This window comes from Oncorhynchus mykiss, chromosome 19 (genome assembly GCF_013265735.2).
Source record: "Oncorhynchus mykiss isolate Arlee chromosome 19, USDA_OmykA_1.1, whole genome shotgun sequence".
NCBI classification, from domain to species: domain Eukaryota; kingdom Metazoa; phylum Chordata; class Actinopteri; order Salmoniformes; family Salmonidae; genus Oncorhynchus; species Oncorhynchus mykiss.
Genome location: NC_048583.1, coordinates 42,357,951 through 42,377,122, shown reverse-complemented (window position 1 = coordinate 42,377,122; position 19,172 = coordinate 42,357,951). Strand labels below are relative to the sequence as shown.

General features: G+C 43.4%; 2 protein-coding genes and 1 long non-coding RNA gene across 4 annotated transcripts in view; 2 read left to right on the top strand and 1 right to left on the bottom strand.

Annotated features, from left to right (window-relative positions):
• ngb1 (neuroglobin 1) overlaps positions 1 to 19,172 on the top strand; it is a gene marked incomplete in the record, with an annotated part of 31,869 nt that overhangs the window by 6,143 nt on the left and 6,554 nt on the right. The window contains 2 exon segments of the mRNA NM_001124388.1: positions 1,651 to 1,668; positions 18,049 to 18,070.
• The window catches only part of LOC110497898 (calcium permeable stress-gated cation channel 1), a 34,220-nt gene continuing 16,984 nt past the window's right edge, over positions 1,937 to 19,172 (bottom strand). For both annotated transcript variants that reach the window (XM_036954857.1, XM_036954858.1), the window contains 21 exons: positions 18,472 to 18,551; positions 14,935 to 15,022; positions 14,384 to 14,421; positions 12,527 to 12,669; positions 11,608 to 11,659; positions 11,382 to 11,490; positions 10,610 to 10,683; positions 10,443 to 10,523; positions 10,219 to 10,339; positions 9,884 to 10,017; positions 9,592 to 9,714; positions 8,612 to 8,765; positions 8,395 to 8,501; positions 7,806 to 7,892; positions 7,607 to 7,672; positions 7,326 to 7,488; positions 7,134 to 7,239; positions 6,467 to 6,634; positions 6,215 to 6,327; positions 5,671 to 5,760; positions 1,937 to 5,530 (listed from right to left, as the gene is read on the bottom strand). In XM_036954857.1, coding sequence (XP_036810752.1) covers positions 5,333 to 5,530; positions 5,671 to 5,760; positions 6,215 to 6,327; positions 6,467 to 6,634; positions 7,134 to 7,239; positions 7,326 to 7,488; positions 7,607 to 7,672; positions 7,806 to 7,892; positions 8,395 to 8,501; positions 8,612 to 8,765; positions 9,592 to 9,714; positions 9,884 to 10,017; positions 10,219 to 10,339; positions 10,443 to 10,523; positions 10,610 to 10,683; positions 11,382 to 11,490; positions 11,608 to 11,659; positions 12,527 to 12,669; positions 14,384 to 14,421; positions 14,935 to 15,022; positions 18,472 to 18,551 — 2,295 coding nt within the window. In that variant the 3' untranslated portion in view covers positions 1,937 to 5,332. The remainder of the gene's footprint in view (positions 5,531 to 5,670; positions 5,761 to 6,214; positions 6,328 to 6,466; positions 6,635 to 7,133; positions 7,240 to 7,325; positions 7,489 to 7,606; positions 7,673 to 7,805; positions 7,893 to 8,394; positions 8,502 to 8,611; positions 8,766 to 9,591; positions 9,715 to 9,883; positions 10,018 to 10,218; positions 10,340 to 10,442; positions 10,524 to 10,609; positions 10,684 to 11,381; positions 11,491 to 11,607; positions 11,660 to 12,526; positions 12,670 to 14,383; positions 14,422 to 14,934; positions 15,023 to 18,471; positions 18,552 to 19,172) is intronic.
• LOC118941477 lies at positions 2,549 to 9,593 on the top strand. The gene is made up of 3 exons (XR_005037741.1): positions 2,549 to 2,723; positions 7,633 to 7,693; positions 8,618 to 9,593. It is a non-coding gene; the product is annotated as an uncharacterized LOC118941477 (long non-coding RNA).

Genomic DNA, 19,172 nt, shown 5'->3' with positions numbered 1-19,172 from the left:
CTGTTGGTACAGACTGCTCCACTAAAAAGTACAGGCAGGGATACAGAACATTGTTCCAGTAAGGTAGTATCTCTCTCACTTGACTGACTTGCAGTCTAAACATTAGAAAGGTTATATTCTAATTGAAGTATGAAGCCATGGTAACACTCAGATGAAGCCACCCTCTAATGGCACTGTTCTCCTGCATTAGATAACAGGTCTTGACACCTCTTCTGGGAGATGGAGACAGTGGCATTTCATGAGGACAACGTTCCTCTAATGAGCTCCACCTTCTGTGACACGCTGCCTGCCAAGACCTTCACAGCTCCACACTGGATCTCACATCGATCTCCTCCAAGATCTGAGAGCAAGACACTGTCCCCCCTGTCTGGCCTTCAAAGCCCTGTCTGGCCTGGAACACACTGATCATCTGTCTGAGTACACTCACAACTATAGCCTGCATCTACAAGTCTCCTGTAAACTTATGCAATCTGGGGGTGAAAAATATAAGCTTTGTTTTCTTTACATAATTTTTAACTAAAAATATGCAAATATAAAACAGCAGCAACTGATTAAGCGGAATTTGCATGTGGAAATAAGGAGGCAGCATAAGCCGTGGGGGAAATGACAATATGGTGGGCTGCAGGAGGTAGAGACATTCTATTCTGAGCTTCTGAGATGAGAGAGGAAAAGCTCTGTGCCATACACCCAAAGGAATTCACCTTTCACTAAGAAGCGTGCTCCAAGCAGTTGCCTGTGGTGACAGGGGAAAATGTGAGGCGTTTTATATATCTCTCTCAATGGTCAAAATGGCAGTGATTTATCCCACACAAAAACTTATCAGAATAATAGGTTTTATCTTCCCCATATTAAAGTCTCTGTAAATGAATTATTGATAGCGCACTAAGCATAGATTTTAGGGATGCTGATGCACATTTGTCCAAAACAGCACTAAGGGCGATGTTATTCAGTGGTATTGGAGACTCAGCTTTCCTTCTCTACCATGCTCTGGCGACAGGCAGCCTCACTCAATGAGTTGCCCCCATTCAACCTACAATCCCCACATGAAGCTTACAGGACCAATGAGGTCTCCAGTATGCACACAGGCTTGTACCAGGGCTAGTTTGTATGCAGAAGCACTTCTCCAAACAGTGGGTCATCAGGGAGGTGAGCACCTGCATGCATTAACCCTCTCTCTGCAGCTCTGACCGGGGCGCAGTCTTTCCTATTAACAATGGGACATAGTGCTGCCAGGCAAATTCATGGTCATTGTGAACAAATCTGATCAGCAGAGAAACTCATTCCCCACACAACCTTGATTCAGCACCAAGAGGCTTGACCATTAAAATGCCTCGACAAAATTGGGGATTTTGTGTCAAATATAATTTTTGATGCAATACATTGCAAATCAGAACATTTGAGGACAATAGTTTGAGAACAATACCAGTTTCTGAAAATGTTTCTAAATGATGGCAAATTGACCAATGATGGCAGATTAACCTTCTCTCTTGGACCCTGTGTGAGAACCTAGCACTCATTGCTGAATATCCAAACGTGCTTGGACAACGAGCCGCTGTCAATTGTAGGCTACATTTTCTCATGGCCAGCATGAGAAACCACACCATATATAAAAAAAAAACACTATAAAAGCCTGGTCAACTCTCAGCAGGTCCCCCTTGGCTTTTTCCTTGACAGGAAGCGCCGTGCCTTCTGCTGAACTTGTGACTCTGTCCCCTTCCCTAGACCACAGGAGACAGAGGAGAAAAGGGAGCCTGTTCCCTGTAGCACAAGATGTGGGGCACTAGCGACCATGGATTCAACTTGAATTGCACTCACAGCACTTCAAAGACATTTGACACAGAACAGCTCAGGCATGTCCGGTCGGAGGTCAGTGCTACACACTCTCCCACTGTTCCTCAACCTCAGGTTAAAAAGAAAAACAAGCCACACATTTACATCAAGATGACAGAATGTTTGTTTTACTTTATTTCCCTGCTAAAGTAAATGATTCAGAGAAATCTATAAGTAGTACTTCAGTAAGGACACACCAGTTTCCTGTAAAGGATGAAAATAAGAGCTTGGCCTAAGTGGAAAACCACTGTATCCCCAAAATAGAGCCAGGGCACCCATGTGAAGAGCATTTGATGTATGAGCACAAATGACAGAGGTACAACAGAGCTAATTTGGAATCAAATCTCAGTGAGTTTTACAAGTACATTCCTCCACTCATTGTTATTGGAACATAAAGAACCAAGCTTTCTTTTTGATGTTTACTCAACCGTTATGACCACCATAAAAAATAAATTGATTAACATGTTTAAATAGGAAGAGACAATTTATGCTTGATCTAAAAATGTGGTAGGAGGCACCGTGTGGATGATGTGACGCAATTGCGGAGCCTACGGAGGAATGCAGAGGCCAAAATTAGCTCTGTACTGCGTCGCCGTAGCCTCAACTTGTGTAGCAATGGAGAGCTCCATTTAGCTCCATATAGCTCCGCATTTACATGATTGGTTGACGGTAGGTGAGGGCGGGAGGTCCTGTATAAACACAAACTCACTTCCTTGACAACAGCTCTGCGCTGCTCCACGAAGCGCAAGAAGTATGAATGCCCTGACTTCTGAAGAGGCCGTACCGCTGTAAATGCTGCACGGCCAATGTAGACATCGGATTGACCAAGTAGTGCCTATATATGAACTTCATGGCCTGTGAAACGACATGCTGAAATCCAGAGCACTTATTTGGTGAGTTTAGGCACTTTTTTGTTTATGGTTTCTGTGATGTGCTGTTCAAACTGATTTTACTGTGTTGCTCTCCACAATTAACATCTCAGATGGTAGCGTAGGCCTACACCGTGAACATAACACAGTGACTCGTTTTGGGATGATCAGTTTGTTTTTATGCTGGACATTTGTTCATAAAACAATTCTAGTTCCCCTGAAATTAAACAAATAACTTAGATTTTATAAGACACTAGATTTATCCTATAATATTCTGTCCGTTTCACAAAACCACTTCTAACAAACACTATTTATAATAATAATAATAATAACAAAAATTATAGCAAATAAAGACCATAAAATGGCAACCTTCCCAGGGATGCACTAAAAATTACCTGGACCTGTATCTTTGGGTGACATTTCTTAGGCAAACAATTTTACAGTTCTAATTTTGGAGTACTATATTATATATATATATATATATATATATATATAATATATTCTGTAGCTTTCTTTGGGTTCAGGAAAAACCAGGAACCACCATTTCTGCATGATGACAAACATAACTAACAATAACTTATCATAACATTGTAGGAAGGGCCAAGACACCAGAGAAACAAGTTTCAAAGGAATCTACAAAGAGCTTGGCTATATGATCACAGAATACAACAGTTAGAAACTGCAGACAGAGAGTGACACCCACAACAAGGCACCTTAAGCTACAATCCAAATGATTTCATTGGAAGGAAAAAAAAAATAAAAAAAATAAAATGAGACTAGAAAATCCAGTCAGCACATAGAGTCAACATCATTAGCTCAGTGGTCTGTGGAGCACACTGTTTGTCAGATCTGGGTATTTAAATGACTTTCAAATGCACTTTGAAGTAGGTATTTAGGCGTTTTTGTTATGAAAATACAAGCAGTTGAATATTAGAATGTATTTTGGGAAATACATTTGTAAAGTATTTGAAAATAGTCAAATACAGAATTGTATTTTCAAATACAAATATTTTAATACCATGCATTTGAACCTGGTCCTAGGGGTGTTATTTTAATTTGACATTTTTAATTGTTTAAAATAAAAAAGCAATTTATAGGAAATTATTTGAAAATACTTTAAATAGAAGCTGACTTTGGCCACATTTTTAAATACTCAAATTACACTGAAAATACGTTTTTCATAAGTTATTTAAACCCTGCTTGTTTATTGGCTGAGGGAACTATTCATAGGAAGATGGCTGCTCACACAAATGATGGGAGGAAGATAATAGCTGGTTATGGGTGGCATTTGATAGAACTATGGCCATACGCTACTCTGTGTGTGTTTGTTAATTTAAGTCTGTCTACATCTTTTCCCTGGTTTTTAGTTCAGTCCATGCAGCATATTTCAGGCCATGCTGGATTGCTAGACGAAAGAGCGATTTTCTTCAAGGCACAGCAAGAGAGCACGATTACTAACCACAATCAGTTTACATTCAGTTTGGCAAGGAAACCTCTCCTCCGAGCAGCAAAACACTTGCAATACAACACTAGCAAAGGTTACTGTATGACTGTCAGCTGAGTCTTATGCAGCATTAGAGAAAGCCGTTTAGTTTGTTATACTCCATGTCCACCCTCAATGTACAGACAAATCCTCTCTCTTATACAGCATTCTCAACATGCAGTGGAGAAGACTGGTTTGGACTACTGAAACCACGATGCAATAGAGAACGATTAGTATTTTTTCTTGACTACTTTTTGCTGCCGGACATTTATGCAAAACATAAAACCAAAGTAAATTGGAGATCATGTTTTGAAATGGTTGACTACCTGGACTTGTCCAACAAGAAGACAGCTTTTTCCCAGTCATATTTATAAACAATAAAGGGATGGCACCATAAATACATTGTTATTAAACAATAAGCAGCCTGCCCCTCGCCCTTCAGCACAATAACATCACATACAACGGGCAACTACAGAATAGCAAAAATAATAACCTTGACAAAAAAAAAAATACAATAACATCAGGTCCCATTGGGTTCCTTGTGCCTTCTCTTCCATAGGGAGTGTTAGAGCTCTGAGATCCGCTCTGAGATCCACTCTGCCCTCCATCCGTCTGTCCTGTTCTCTCACTGCAGATGGCTTGATTACAACCCGCAACCCTCTGCCTCACGGAGCTCTACCACACCAGAGCCAAGACCACTCTGTCTCGTAGGGTAGTTGGTGAAATTCACCCCTACTCCTGCCCCAGTGTCCTTCCTCGCTAGTTAATTCATTCCATGCAACTTAGAGGGAAGAAAGGGAGAACATTATGAAGCAGTAAGTCAGAAAATGACAGCACTTTTGTTTGAAGTATCCTCCGTATGGTTCATTTATGATGACAGCTTTGAGAGATGTTGTGGTGTGGTCACTTTGACTTCTGTACACCGAGGGAGAGAAGGCCACTTGCATCCTTTCTCCACATCCCCACCACAGGGCTGAGGAAGAAATTAATTCAGCCTTGGGTTCCAAAGAACCTCCAAAGACACAATCCAAATGGTCTCACAAACATGGGTCCAGTCAGAGGGGCTGAGGCAGTTGGATGTGATTCTGAGGTTAAAAGGTAAATATGCAGCATTGTGGCATCTTTCGCTCCCTTATATCACAGGTGTAGGTCACTGGTTACCCACTGGGCTGTCCATGGCGTAGTAAGGGTCTGGGGGCTCTTGGAGCTCTGTCTCAACGGTTTCAACCTGGTTCTCCTCCTCCTCTTGGTCCTGGGAGCTGGCCATGGTCCCGTAGCTCTGGTGAGCTGGGGAGGGCATCGGGGTCAGGCCTAGCTCCGGCTCCAGCAACACAGATGCCAGAAACAGCTGAGGAGAGGGACACAGAGACAGAGATAAGTTACTAATGACTACAACTGAGATTTTACCCATACAGATCTTCTTGTTATGAGAATATTGTACAACTCTGAGGAATTGAGAGAGTGGTGTGATTGAAGGGAGGCAGGTACATTAGATGGGGTGGTGGAGGGGGTGGAGCTTCTCTCTGCATTAGCGAAGGCCCCTTCTGCTGGCTGGTCAGCAGACACCTGGTCTGACATCTGAAACACATTGGCACAGAAGTCATTTAGCCTTTGAGGGCCTGTGCTCTACACCCACCAGAAGTCCAGGAGGGGTCAAGAATAATCTCTGATTGGGATTCAATCTCACCAGCACAGCCACATCAGACGCTTAAACACCACTTCACATAAAGACATTGCATATGGTTGAAGCACTTAAACTCTAACGTCATTGATTAGGCCTATCGTAAAAAACTGTTAAGGCTCTGCTAGCCTAGAGGCGTCCCTACAGACCCTGGTTCGATTCCTGGCTGCATCACAACCGGCCGTGATTGGGAGTCCCATAGGGCGGCGCACAATTGGGCCAGCGTCGTCCAGGTTTGGCCGTCATTGTAAATAAGAATTTGTTCTTAACTGACTTGCCTAGTTAAATAAAGGTAAAATAAAATGTAAATTAAAAACTCCACTATGTCCAATTGTTAATACGGTAGCTGACCTGGTAGCTTGATGACTTGTCAGGCTGTTTCCTAAGGCATAGGCCAAGGAGGGAGAAGGCAAGGCAGGAGAGCAGGGACACAAAGGTGAAGAGGGTGATGGGATGCACTGGGCCTGGAGCACAAAGGAAAGAGAAGAACCACAATCAAGACCTCACCACCATATGACCACTCTAGCTGCCACTAAGCTAAATCTGATTAACAGTGGCTAGCCCACATCCGTTTGATAGACTACGGTAACAGGAAGTACGCACCCAGTCTGAGCACAGAGAAGAACAGGAGCCAGAACATGCAGAGGATGGGCGCCACGATGACCTGGCTGATGGCTGCAGTGTGGATGCGCTGGTTGAGCTTGGTGGGCACGTAGGCATAATAGATGTTGTAGCGGTCCACCATGTGTTTCAGGATCAGGTAGAGCAGCCCTGAGAGACAGACATTACAGAGCTGACTGATGAGGACATATGCAGCCAATCACCTATTATAATATTGTTAACTTCCATCTAAAGCATAGTTGTGGTCAATTCAACTCCCATTCCTGTCAGTTGACTTCGGAATTTAGATGGAACTGACCCCAACTCTGGGCTACAGAGTGAATCACAGGTTAAAGACAGCATGCAGTTGAGCCCAGGACTGATACAATGTGGAAGGCATGCGTCAAGGCCTGGAGAGTAGTAGTAAATAAAGGATTGTTGCGGCTCTGGGCAGAGACAGGAGTAAAGTGGGCGTCTGGCTCCCAGCTCGCTGTGTCTGAGTGTCTGGGACTACAGCACATTCACTTCACAGTCTGCACCAGGCTGGCAGCAGAGGTGACCAACATTACAGTAGCAGGAGAGAGGCTTCCACTCCACACCGAGCGGACACACACACACACACACACACACACACACACAGGGAGGAGGGGGCACGCACAAACACACTCACCAAAGGGCATGATGATGGGACAGGTGATACTGTAGGTCATGCTAACAGCATAGATGCACATGGTCCAGGCATACTGCAGACCAAACTGGAACTCATAGGCCTGGCTCTGGAGAGACCAACAAAACACACTTGAAAAGAAAAGTTACATAAATAATTCACACAAATAATACAGTCAAATACTGCTCCTCCCACCCGTTTGACGTGGATGCGCTCGGCCCCGGGCTTGGCCAAGCAGAGACGCAGCGCATACACCATCAGAGCTGGGATACGCAGCAGCTCCATGGCCGTGCCGATCAGGCTGGACGTGATCACGTAGTTCACGAAGAACGCTCCGTTATCAGGCAGGAACACACACCTGCACACAGAGGAGAGGAAGCAAAGCCTAGGTGCATGTTCGCTGTATATGGCAATTGTTTCAATGCCAGCTAAGCATATGGTACCATGGCATTAGAGGGCAGAACAATTAAACATACTCAAATTTGATATTCTTGTCTTCCAGGAAATTGACATCAAACAGCCACCTGAAGAACAGGTCGAGACTAGAGATGGAAGAACCACAGGTACATTAGAGTAGAAGCACAGGGTCTTGGATCATGTGTAATCTCCGTAACGATCATAGCAGGAAACTATAAATGATCTGTTAGGTCAGCATGTATGTTTCTATATTCATACCTGGAGAGACCCAGCGAGGGCAGGATGATCACCATGAACACCAACAGTACAAAGCACTTGTGCATCGTGATCTGGTTCTCACTGGATCTGAGGACCCCACAACATAGGCCACATTACAACAGAGGACATGTAGTTACAAAACACGTAGTATATGTTAGAATTGCACTCCCTCACACTATTTCAAATGTAAAGGACTTCATAGTGGGCTCATTACCACGAGCAGAGCTTTTCACACCAATAACTGTAAACATTTGATTTGCATTAAGTCGTTCACACACCACGCCTTCACAACACATGGGTGGGTGGTGGGGGCGGTTATGTAAAGAGACGGTGCTCATAGGTGCCGTGTGAGGTTGTCTCCTCCGGATGCAGAGCTATTCTGCTCCTCAGTGCATAGTGACCATTGTGCATATCATTATCTCTACAGAGATCACTATGACAACCTGACTAGAGAAGTAGCACAGGCAGACAGCGCACGCAGAGAGAGGAGAGAGAGAGAGAACTGTTGAAGGTGTTCAGGGACAGAACTAGGCCATAGGTTGAGTGTCAGACAGTGTCTGCTGGGGCCTGCAGCAGTTCAGTACTCTACCTGGTCCAGTGAGACTCGAAGAAGGCAGAGTAGTAGACTATGAAGGGTAACAGGACAGAGAACGCCCAGAGCAGGAGGGTAGGGAAGAACTGAGTGATGATCGGGCTCTATGGGGAGAAACCAAAACATTATGAGTTCATTTTAATATAGTTCATTCTGGAGTTTATTTGCTTTGGTACAGCACCACAAACACTGTAATTCTGAAATGAATTCTGACCCTCAGGCTGTCAACAGGCCGGGTGACGTTGAGTTTGTCCATGGTGTTGACGATGATGGCGGGCGTGGTGAGGAAGAAGAGGAGTAGGAAGAGGAGGATATTGAGCAGGACAAAGCGCAGCCACCAGCGGGAGCCACACAGCGACAGGTTCTCCCTGGAGACAGAGAAGTAAACAAGAAGTCAGATGCTCATCTATCCAAAAGCCTTCACGTCATATTGCCACTAATCTGTACTACTGTGTAAACCCACAAAGTATGAATACAACAAAAGCAACCCCTAAAGTGAGAGGGAGTATGCTCCAGCGCACTGACTACTCTGGAGTGGATAACAGGTTGGACACATCACACTCCTTTTTAAAGAAGGGAAACAGTCGGTTACCCAGAGCGACATGCAGAGGCAATGTGTCACAGCCGGCCGTGACCGGGAGCCCCACAGTTGTCTAGACTACCTGCACCAGGAAGCAGTACTACTCCCTCCACACAAACACACACTGCCATACACACAGCCAATGAGGCATGAAGCACAAACAGCGAGCGCCGCGTGGCTGGGATACCTCACCGGCTAATCCCACCATACACATGTAGCACTCACATTATGTGACCTCAGAGGGGCTGATGGTTATCATCTAAACCTTTCATTTTATAACTGATCTCAAATACACTAAACTACCAACAAACTATTTCATTGTAAAAAATAAAAAACACACCATCTAAGATAACCCACACAAATATAATTCTAAAATCCATCTAATTAAGATGGTTAAATGGTTGAGTGGAACGGCCACATGGCAGTGACTAGAGACGGCGCTCTTGTAAGAGAAAGTAGCAGGTTAACGACCTCCGCAAACAGCTTTAAAAGTCTGTGGCAGGGCACAGCTCGTTAATATGCGTCAGGTTGAATTCCGGCCTAAGTACAGTTAGATAACCAAATGGGAGGGAATTTCAAGCCATGATCTGCATTCAGATAACCTCCTCACTCACCAGATGATGTCGCTTGGAGCTGGGGCATAGCCTACACCCCACCTGTGAGACTGAACTACCGTGGTGATGCTAGACTGCTTGGGTCTCCGACGGCAACGAACCCGGCTGTAGTCCTTGACAATACTGTAGGGAGAAACACAACACACAAAGTCATCACACAAAACAGGCAGAGACACACTCATGAGCACATTCAATCAAACCCTGTAACATGTTGGCGTGCCATGCATGCACTGCGGGAGACTGCAGAACAGTGAGTTAACATGTCAGAGGTCAGGGGTCATAGTTCACTCACACAGCAGTCATCCTCTCATCCCGAAAAGTCACGAAGGCGATGCCCAGCCTCTTGAGCGAGATGCGGTGCTTCTCTGCATTAAACTCATCAGTCAGTTTCTCCTCTAGCTCACTGTAGTACTGCTCTGCATCCACCTGCAAAGAGTTGAAAAGCAACATACCAGTATTATTCATTAAGTCTAGTCATGTCCCTTATTGAATTTCTATTCACAGACGAAACTGCACATTGCCGCTCAAATCAAATGTAGTTTTTTAGTGCCATCCAGTGGCAAAACGCAATCAATGCACCATAATTACTATGACCAAGGTTCACAAACATTTCTGTTACAAAAGTACCTGCTCAAAGCCGCACACATCACAGCAGAATATGGTAGCACAGGGGTGGGTCTTAATCATGATCTTCCCCTCCTTCTGGGACATAGTGGCGAAATACAGCCTTCCCTTCATCGCCTTCCGTCTGAAACACAACAACTCAAATCTGCACAGAGGAAAAAAAACAACAAAACAGTGATTGTATTGGATTACTGACTAACTTCTCTATATTGTCATAGTTACTGTACCGCTCAGAGTCCAGCATCATCAGTTTGTGTACATTGAAGCAGAAGCGGACGTCAGTGACAGTACAGCTGGGGTAAGCCTCACTAGAGTGGAGGGAAGAGGGACCAGGTTTATTACTATCAGCATTATTCTGAGTGCGTAAAGAAGTGAGAAGTAAACTTAAGATTACTGGAAGTGTTTTGTGATGAGGCCTGGGTCGGAGATCTCTCTGGGGATGCAGGTGATCATGAGAGTCCTGGCCACCTGACAAAAAACAACAATAAGTTTGCCCTATAATAAAAGTAAGATGGTAACCATGCATTACACACATCAAAAGGTGTCTCTCAGTTTTCAGAGACAGTAACCTGACTATGTTTCCTAGTAATCATTACACATTTGGCCAGTGGTGGAAAAAGTACCCAATTGTCATACTTAAGTGAAAGTAAAGATACCTTAATAGAAAATGACTCAAGTAAAAGTGAACGTCACCCAGTAAAATACTACTTGAATAAAAAAGTCTAAAAGGTATGTGGTTTTAAATATACTTAAGTATCAGAAGTAAAAGTATAAATTAAATTCAAATTCCTTATGTTAAGCAAACCAGATGGCACCATTTAAACATTTTTTTTTTTAGTTAGACTCCAACACTAAGACATAATTTACAAACGAAGCATATGTGTTTATTGAGTCCACCAGATCAGAGGCAGTAGGGATGACCAGGGATGTTCTCTGGATAAGTTAGTGAATTGGACCATTTTCCTGTCCTGCTAAGCATTTAAAATGTAATGAGTACTTTTAGGTGTCAGGGAAAACATATGGAGTAAAAAGTACATTATTTTCTTTAGGAATTGTTGTCAAAAATATAAATAGTAAAGTATAGATACCCCCCCAAAATACTTTAAATTACTACTTAAGTACTTTACACCAGTGCATTTGGCCTGGTTTGAGGAGCCCTCACACACCTTCTCGTCCTCTCTGTACTCCAGGCGTGAGGAGTGGTGGGCCATACACAGCACTGTGATGATGAAGTAGAGCAGAGCAAAGATACTGTGGAGCCACAGGAAGCTGTCCCTAAGAGAAGATAAAGAAAAGGCATTTCACATGACTATTGAATAACCATGATGGTTAAGATATTCATGAACATTTCTTGAAGTTGGCAAAAAGAGAAGACCCAGGCCTTTGACCTACTTTGCAGGAAGATTAGCCACAGTCGTTCTTCCAAAATTCTCAGGATTATCCCCTACAGAAAAGAAAACGACAGTTATTTGTGTAACAGTCATTTTTTTGTAAGAAAGAGACTTCAAACTTTAAATAGACTTTAAGAGGAATACCCTCATCTTTACATGGTTAAGATGGCAAATGGATCAAACAGAGGATTGTCTCATCCAATTTAGTAAAAACTCAGTGAAAAGTTTAAGACAAAATTGCAAGATTAGTCACGTCTCCACCCTCTATTTTAGTTTCGCTCCATTTATTTACTGTTTCTATGGTGACCGATATAAGGGTGTTGGTTAATTTAATGACAGGGTGACACAATGGTCCATATAGATGACAGCCAACAGTAATAAAGTGGCTATGGAGAACCCTGGTCCCCCCAGACCTCAAACGTGTTTGCTTTACATTCTATATGGGAGCTTGCTCAACATTTAACTGTCATCTACTCTACTATCCATTACAGCTAACAACCTCTGACACCAAAGTGTATGTCGGGAGGAAATTAAAGTTTTCATATTCATACTTTGCTTGGGGAAGGCCTAAGTTAAATACCACTAATGTAACTCAATTGAGAAGTAAGTCAAATTGCAGACAATGTCTGTCTGTGTTTGTATCTGTGGTGTGTGTGTGCACGCATTTGACTGTGTGGCCTACGTTTCGGATGTCCCTGGACAGACTTTGTCAGTTTGTGTTTATAACTGTGGTGTACGTGTGTGTGTGTGTGAGAGAGTGCAAGCCCACCCACGTGTGTGTGTGTGTGTACGCGTGCATCTGTGTGTTTGCATATGCATGTGTGGCCTGGTCTCTCCTTGCGAGGTGCCCCTCTACCTCCCCTGCCGTTTAGGATATCCCTGGGCCTCCCAACACGGGCCAAGGCCTCCCTCTAAATTACCTAGGAGGTTCCCGGAAAAGTTGACAGGCAGGATGATGGCCAAAGACAGCAGGCAGACCACGGTCATGAGCAGGATGATGTGGCGCTGGAAGGACAGGTAGGTGGTAGCGTCGATGCCACATTTACTCCTGATCTCATCATCCCTGGAGAGACAACACAGAGAGAGAGGATTTTCCCAGGGTGGCAGAATCAGCAGGCTGGGATTTAAACTCACCTTAAAGAGACTAAAGCCAGAGTTAGAAAGAAGCAGTGTGTTGTTGAGAAGGGGACTACAGGGGACAGCATGTACTTGCTGCCAAACATACCCCCGTCAAACTGACTATCCTAACGATCCTGGACTTCGGCGATGTCATTTACAAAATAGCCTCCAACACTCAGCAAATTGGATGCTCTCGTTGGCTGGCCCTCGCTTCATATTCGTCGCCAAACCCACTGGCTGCAGGTCATCTATAAGTCTTTGCTAGGTAAAGCCCCGCCTTATCTCAGCTCACTGGTTACCATAGCAGCACCCACCCCTAGCACGCGCTCCAGCAGGTATATTTCACTGGTCACCCCCAAAGCCTACTCGTCCTTTAGCTGCCTTTCCTTCCAGTTCTCTGCTGCCAATGACTGGAACGAATTGCGCAAAAAAAATTTATCACTGAAGCTGGAGACATCTCCCTCACTAACTTTAAGCATCAGAGGTCAGAGCAGCTCACATATAATTTCACCTGTAAATAGCCCATCCAACTACCTCATCCCCATATAGTTTATTTTTTCGCTCCTTTGCACCCCAGTATCTCTACTTGCACATCTATCACTCCAGTGTTTAATTTCTAAATTGTAATTACTTCGCCACTACGGCATATTTATTGCCTTACCTCCCAAATCTTACCTCATTTGCACACACTGTATATATATTTTTTCTATTGTGTTATTGACTGTACGTTTGTTTATTCCATGTGTAACTCTGTTGTTGTTTGTGTCGCACTGCTTTGCTTCATCTTGGCCAGGTCGCAGTTGTAAACGAGAACTTGTTCTCAACTGGCCTACCTGGTTAAATAAAGGTGAAATTAAAAATACATTTCAAAAACACTTTGAAAAAAGGGTTCCAAAAAGGTTCTTCGGTTGTCCCCATAACGTAACCCTTTTTGGTTATACCTAGGACACAAAAGGGTTCTTCAAAAGGTTATCCTACAGGGACAGCCGAAGAACCCTTTTAGGTTCTAGATAGCACATTTTTTCCCTTAAGAGTGTGGGATTGTGGAGGGAAGTGTAGAATCGTCTTCTGTGCCAAGACAGATTCAGAGGTACTCCACGGTAGTGATATTGTGGGGCCTGCTCTTCATGCCTCAGTGTAACTACGCCACTCCACTCCTGCCAAACCTGTGGTGGCTAAGGGGAGCCCAAGCGGGGGGTCTGAAAACCCACTCGTCTCTGAAAAAACAGGAGGTGCCTGCTGGTCCCACGGCAGGGAAGCAGGCCAGGCCAGACAGCTCGATCAGGGTGGGTTAGCACTTTTCCAGGGATCCCAGGGTGAGGTATACAGTCAGCTACTAACACAAGGACTAAAAACAGCACCCAGATGCACCCAAACTCCACCATAATATATTGGAAACCATGGACACAGAGGAAGTCACTGTTTTACGGGCCTAAATTTGTTGAGTGAAAGTGAGTCAGACTCGAGCAAGTGCAAATACTCTATGGTAAATCATGGCACAAATGATCCCATGAGCACACACTCGTTTGTTTTCACTGCTTAATGAGATATAACACGAGTTTGCGTTTTGGGATGACAACATTGAAGAGAAGAGCAATAAAATATGATAGAAGTGAGGATGGGGTTGAGAGTTAAAGGGTCAAGAGTTTTACACTTACTTCATATGATAGATTGTTGTAAGCCAAGAGCAGAAGCCCTAGAGATGGAGCAAAGACATAAAACATTCAGTGGATCGCTTATTAAATACAAATCGATGACAGACTGTGGTAGGCATTGCACAGCACGCCTGGCTCGCCACGCATCTGTCATTTGCATAACATTAAGGTCTACGAGCTGAGAGGATAATGGGGCTTTAATAGGTCTAGTCTGAGGCATAAACGACTTTACTGCTGTCAAACTCTTGGAGAAGAGCTCATGTCTGAGTCAGTCCTACGCCATCATAAACATGGTGTGTCACATCGATGGTGGTGGTGACCCTAACCAGTCTCGCAGGTGTCTATGAAGTCATTGTCTGAACTGTCCGCCTTTTCATATTTTGTTTGTGCAGTTGGACGTTTTATCAACTCAATTAAGAACAAGTGCTTTGGTCAGTGTCAGAAAAAGGTGTGCCCCACTTTTATTCACACTCAAAAAGGTCACCCTTCATAAGCTATACGCCTAGACCGATCCTACGGTCTGGAGTTGGATCCATAATAACAGTTGGACTCACCAAGTCCTTGGTCTCGGAGTCTGAAGGGCTGGACTCTGACGGGGACTTCTCCTTCTCACTCTGCTCTCCGTAGAACAAGGACGTGAGGCTGAGAAACAGAAGAAATACCAGGATTATCATATTGATGGACAATGTGTTCCTTCCTACAGAATAGGAGGGAAGGAAGCTTATCATGTAGATTGCCATCCCATGAGGGAATATACTGTACTGCATGAGCAACAAGTCGGCGCAATATGAGACTACAGCCATTACACATTCTTGGAAGGATGATTTCTAGACAGTCACATGGACAGCGTTGAGTGACTGTGGGAAGTTAATATCCTTTCCTTCCCACAGACAGGTGGGCACAGAGCTTGCAGACAGCATGAGTGCTAATAGTGTTGGCTGGGTCTAATAGGTTTACCATGCAGGCCCCTGTACTCCTCTTAGAACTCAAGTCAAGCTGAAACAGAGGGATCTCCAGCGCAGCTGAGATATCAATGATAGGAGGGGAAATAAAGGAGCTAGACAGGGTTCCTGGAATCCAATGAAGCATTGTGATGGTTAAGTTTGGTGATGCTTCTCTCGTGGCGACGTCGCTGACAGCGAGACACTTTAAGCGGTATAATTGAATTAGCACGACGGCAGCCCGCTCGGCAGATGTCGCTGACTCGGGGGTAGCAGAGAGCCGCTGCTGGTCAGGCAGAACTAATCAACCCCACGCTCACTGGAGAGTAGCTCCAGGTCAGGCAGAAGTAAGCTGTTGCAGAGACTCAATCTGCAGACCCACACAGACTACTGACTGGACCTCAGACCACTTCGAAAGCAAAAAAAGGTCCTAAAAGTCAGACAAATCAGAATCATCCTACAGAGCTACTGTGTGTGTGTGTGTGTGTCTGTGCCATGAATGCTTTATGAATATTATGGTATCAACATTGGAGATCTTGGAACAAAAATAGATACTCACAGATTGTGATGTGTGTAAAAAGTGATTAAAAACTAATTCTAGTAAAGCAATGCAATTCTGTAACAGCTCATTCAAAGCAAGAAAGCCAGGGAAAATAAAGTATTTTGTACTTATTATGGATCCCCGGGAGCAGCTACTCTTCCTGGGATCCAGCAAAATTAAGGCAGTTTATACCATTTTAAAAACATGACAATACATTCATAGATTTCACAATACACTGTGTGCCCTCAGGCCCATACTTCACCAATACCACATATCTACAGTACTAAATCCATGTGTACGTATAGTGCATGTTATCGTGTGTGTGTGTGTGTGTCGGTGCCAATGTTTGTGTTGCTTCACAGTCCCCGCTGTTCCATAAGGGGAACTGCTTGCGTCAGTTACCTGATGTGGAATAGAGTTCCATGTAGTACTGTGTTCCTACCGTAGTCTGTTCTGGACTTGAGACATGTCTTGTGGAGTATGCATGGGTGTGCCAGTAGTTTAGACAGACAGCTCGGTGCATTCAACATGTCAATACCTCTCATAATAAAAGTAGTGATGAAGTCAATCTCTCCTCCACTTTCAGCCAGGATAGATTGACATGCATATTATTAATATTAGCTCTGTGTACATCCATGGGCCGTGCTGCCCTGTTCTGAGCCAATTGCAATTTTCCTGTCCTTTTTTGTGGTACCTGAACACAAGACTGAACAGTGGTCAAGGTCCGACAAAACTAGGGCCTGTAGGACCTGCCTTCTTGATAGTGTTGTTAAGGCAGAGTATCGCTTTATTATAGACAGACTTCTCCCCATCTTAGCTACTAATGCATCAATATATTTTGATCATGACAGTTTACAATCTAGGATTACTCCAAGCAGTTTAGTCATCTCAACTTGTTTAATTTCCACATGATTTATTACAAGATTTCATTGAGGTTTAAGATTTAGTGAGTGTTTTGTCCCAAATACAATGCTTTTAGTTTTAGAAATATTTAGAGCCAACTTATTCCTTGCCACCTACTGAAACTAACAGCAGCTCTTTGTTGAGTGTTGCAGTCATTTCAGTCGCTGTAGTAGCTGACGTGTATAGTGTTGAGTCATCCGCATATATAGACACTCTGGCTTTACTCAAAGTCAGTGGCGTGTCGTTAGCAAAAAAAAAAAAAAGATACCCTGGGGAATTCCTGATTCTAACTGGATTATATTTGAGAGGCTTCCATTAAAGAACACCCTCTGAGTTGTTAGACAAGTAACTCTTTATCCACATTATAGCAGGGGGTGTAAATCCATAACACATGTGTTTTTCCAGCAGCAGACGATGATCGATAATGTCAAAACCTGCACTGAAGTCTAACAAGACAGCCCCCACAATCATCAATTTTACTCAGCCAATCATAAGTCATTTGTGTAAGTGCTGTGCTTGTTGAGTGTCCTTCCCTATAAACATGCTGAAATTCTGTTGTCAATTTGTTTACAATGAAATCGCATTGTATTTGGTCAAACAATTTTCCCCCAGAAGTTTACTATGGGTTGGTAACAGGCTGATTGGTTGGCTATTTGAGCCAGTAAAGGGGACTTTACTATTCTTGAGTAGCGGAATGACTTTCGCTTCCCTCCAGGCCTGGGGGCACACACACTCTAATATGCTTAAATTGAAGATGTGGCAAATAGGAGTGGCAATATTATCTGCGATTATCCTCAGTCATTTTCCATCTAGATTGTCAGACCCCGGTGGCTTGTCATTGTTGAAAGACAATTTTTTCACCTCTTCCACACAGACTTCACGGAATTCAAAAGTACAATTATTTCATAATTTGGTCCGATATACTTGGATGTGTAGTGTCAGCATTTGTTGCTGGCATGTCATCCCTAAATTTGCTTATCTTGCCAGGGCTTTGTGACGAATGAGCTCTGATTCAATGAATGGAGCCAAAAATGTCCTAAAATTTCATTTAAGGTGCTCCAAAGCTTTTTACTATCATTCATCTTTGTTTCATAGTATATTTTCTATTTCTTTTTAGTTTAGTCACATAATTTCTTAATTTGCAGTACGTTTGCCAATCAGTTGGGCTGACGGATTTAATTGCCATACCTTTTGCCTCATCTCTCTCAACCATACACCTTTTCAATTCCTCATCAATCCAAGGGGATGTATCAGTTTTTACAGTAATTTTCTTAATGGGTGAGTGCTTCTTAGTACCTGGAATAAGTAGTTTCATAAATATGTCAAGTGCAGCGTCTGGTTGCTCCTCATTACACACCACAGACCAGCAAATATTCTTTACATCATCAACATGTGAATCACTACAGCACTTCTTGTATGACCTCCTATACACTATATTAGGCCCAGCCTTTGGAACTTTGGTTTTCCTAGATATGACTATTTGCAGATATGACTATTATTAGTATGAGAATGCCTGAGCAGTACCATGCCTTCTCAGGAGGGGGAGCTAATATCAAGGAGCATTGTCAAGTGGTCATGAATTATGCTTTCAATTTATTCAGTATATTATAGGTCTGGTATGGAGATTGAGTGTTGCCTCAACTCATATACCAAACCTATAACATACGGAGTATGAATGGAGGATGAGAGCAAAGGTTTTACTGTACCTGTCATTCTCCATCAATAGAGCCAGGCGGCCATAGTCCCACGCAGCCTTCCTCAAACAGGAGAAGATCAGTAACAGAAACTGCAATATAAAGAAGGAGTTATAGGACATAAGGAGCTCCTCAGAACACTCACCCATCTCTCATTTAAGTCTTAAACATAAAAATAATATTTTGACTTGTATGTACATCATGGATTTTCAGATGGAAATAAATATGAGGAATGCACAAATAATATTCAGCAGCAATAACAATCTATTTTCCTAAGAGTTGTATGTGGTTGGTTGTCTTGGAAACTACCAAGGAGGGGTCAGCATGTATAGTCAGGCTAGTGTAGTCAATAGCAGGGGCGTTTCTATGATTTGAAGACATTGGGAGCTTAGCACAAAGACATTATGGAATTTCAACAGCAAAATGCAGGAATTTGGTGCACTTTGAGATGAATATTGAGAGATTAGAACATTGAAAGACTAGATATTTTTCAGGTAACTTGTACCTTCCCACAGCAGACACTGCAAGTACTCAATTAGTTGCTATTGTGGATCTCTGTACTCTGAAACACATACATCTATAGTGTATTGCAAAAACTACTAGGGTTAGCCAAATTATGTTGCCTGATACCGTCAGCCACCTGGTGTGCGATCTGACTGACTTTGGATAGCCTATCTCCAGGGCTAGTTAGAGATGGTGAATAACTTACAATG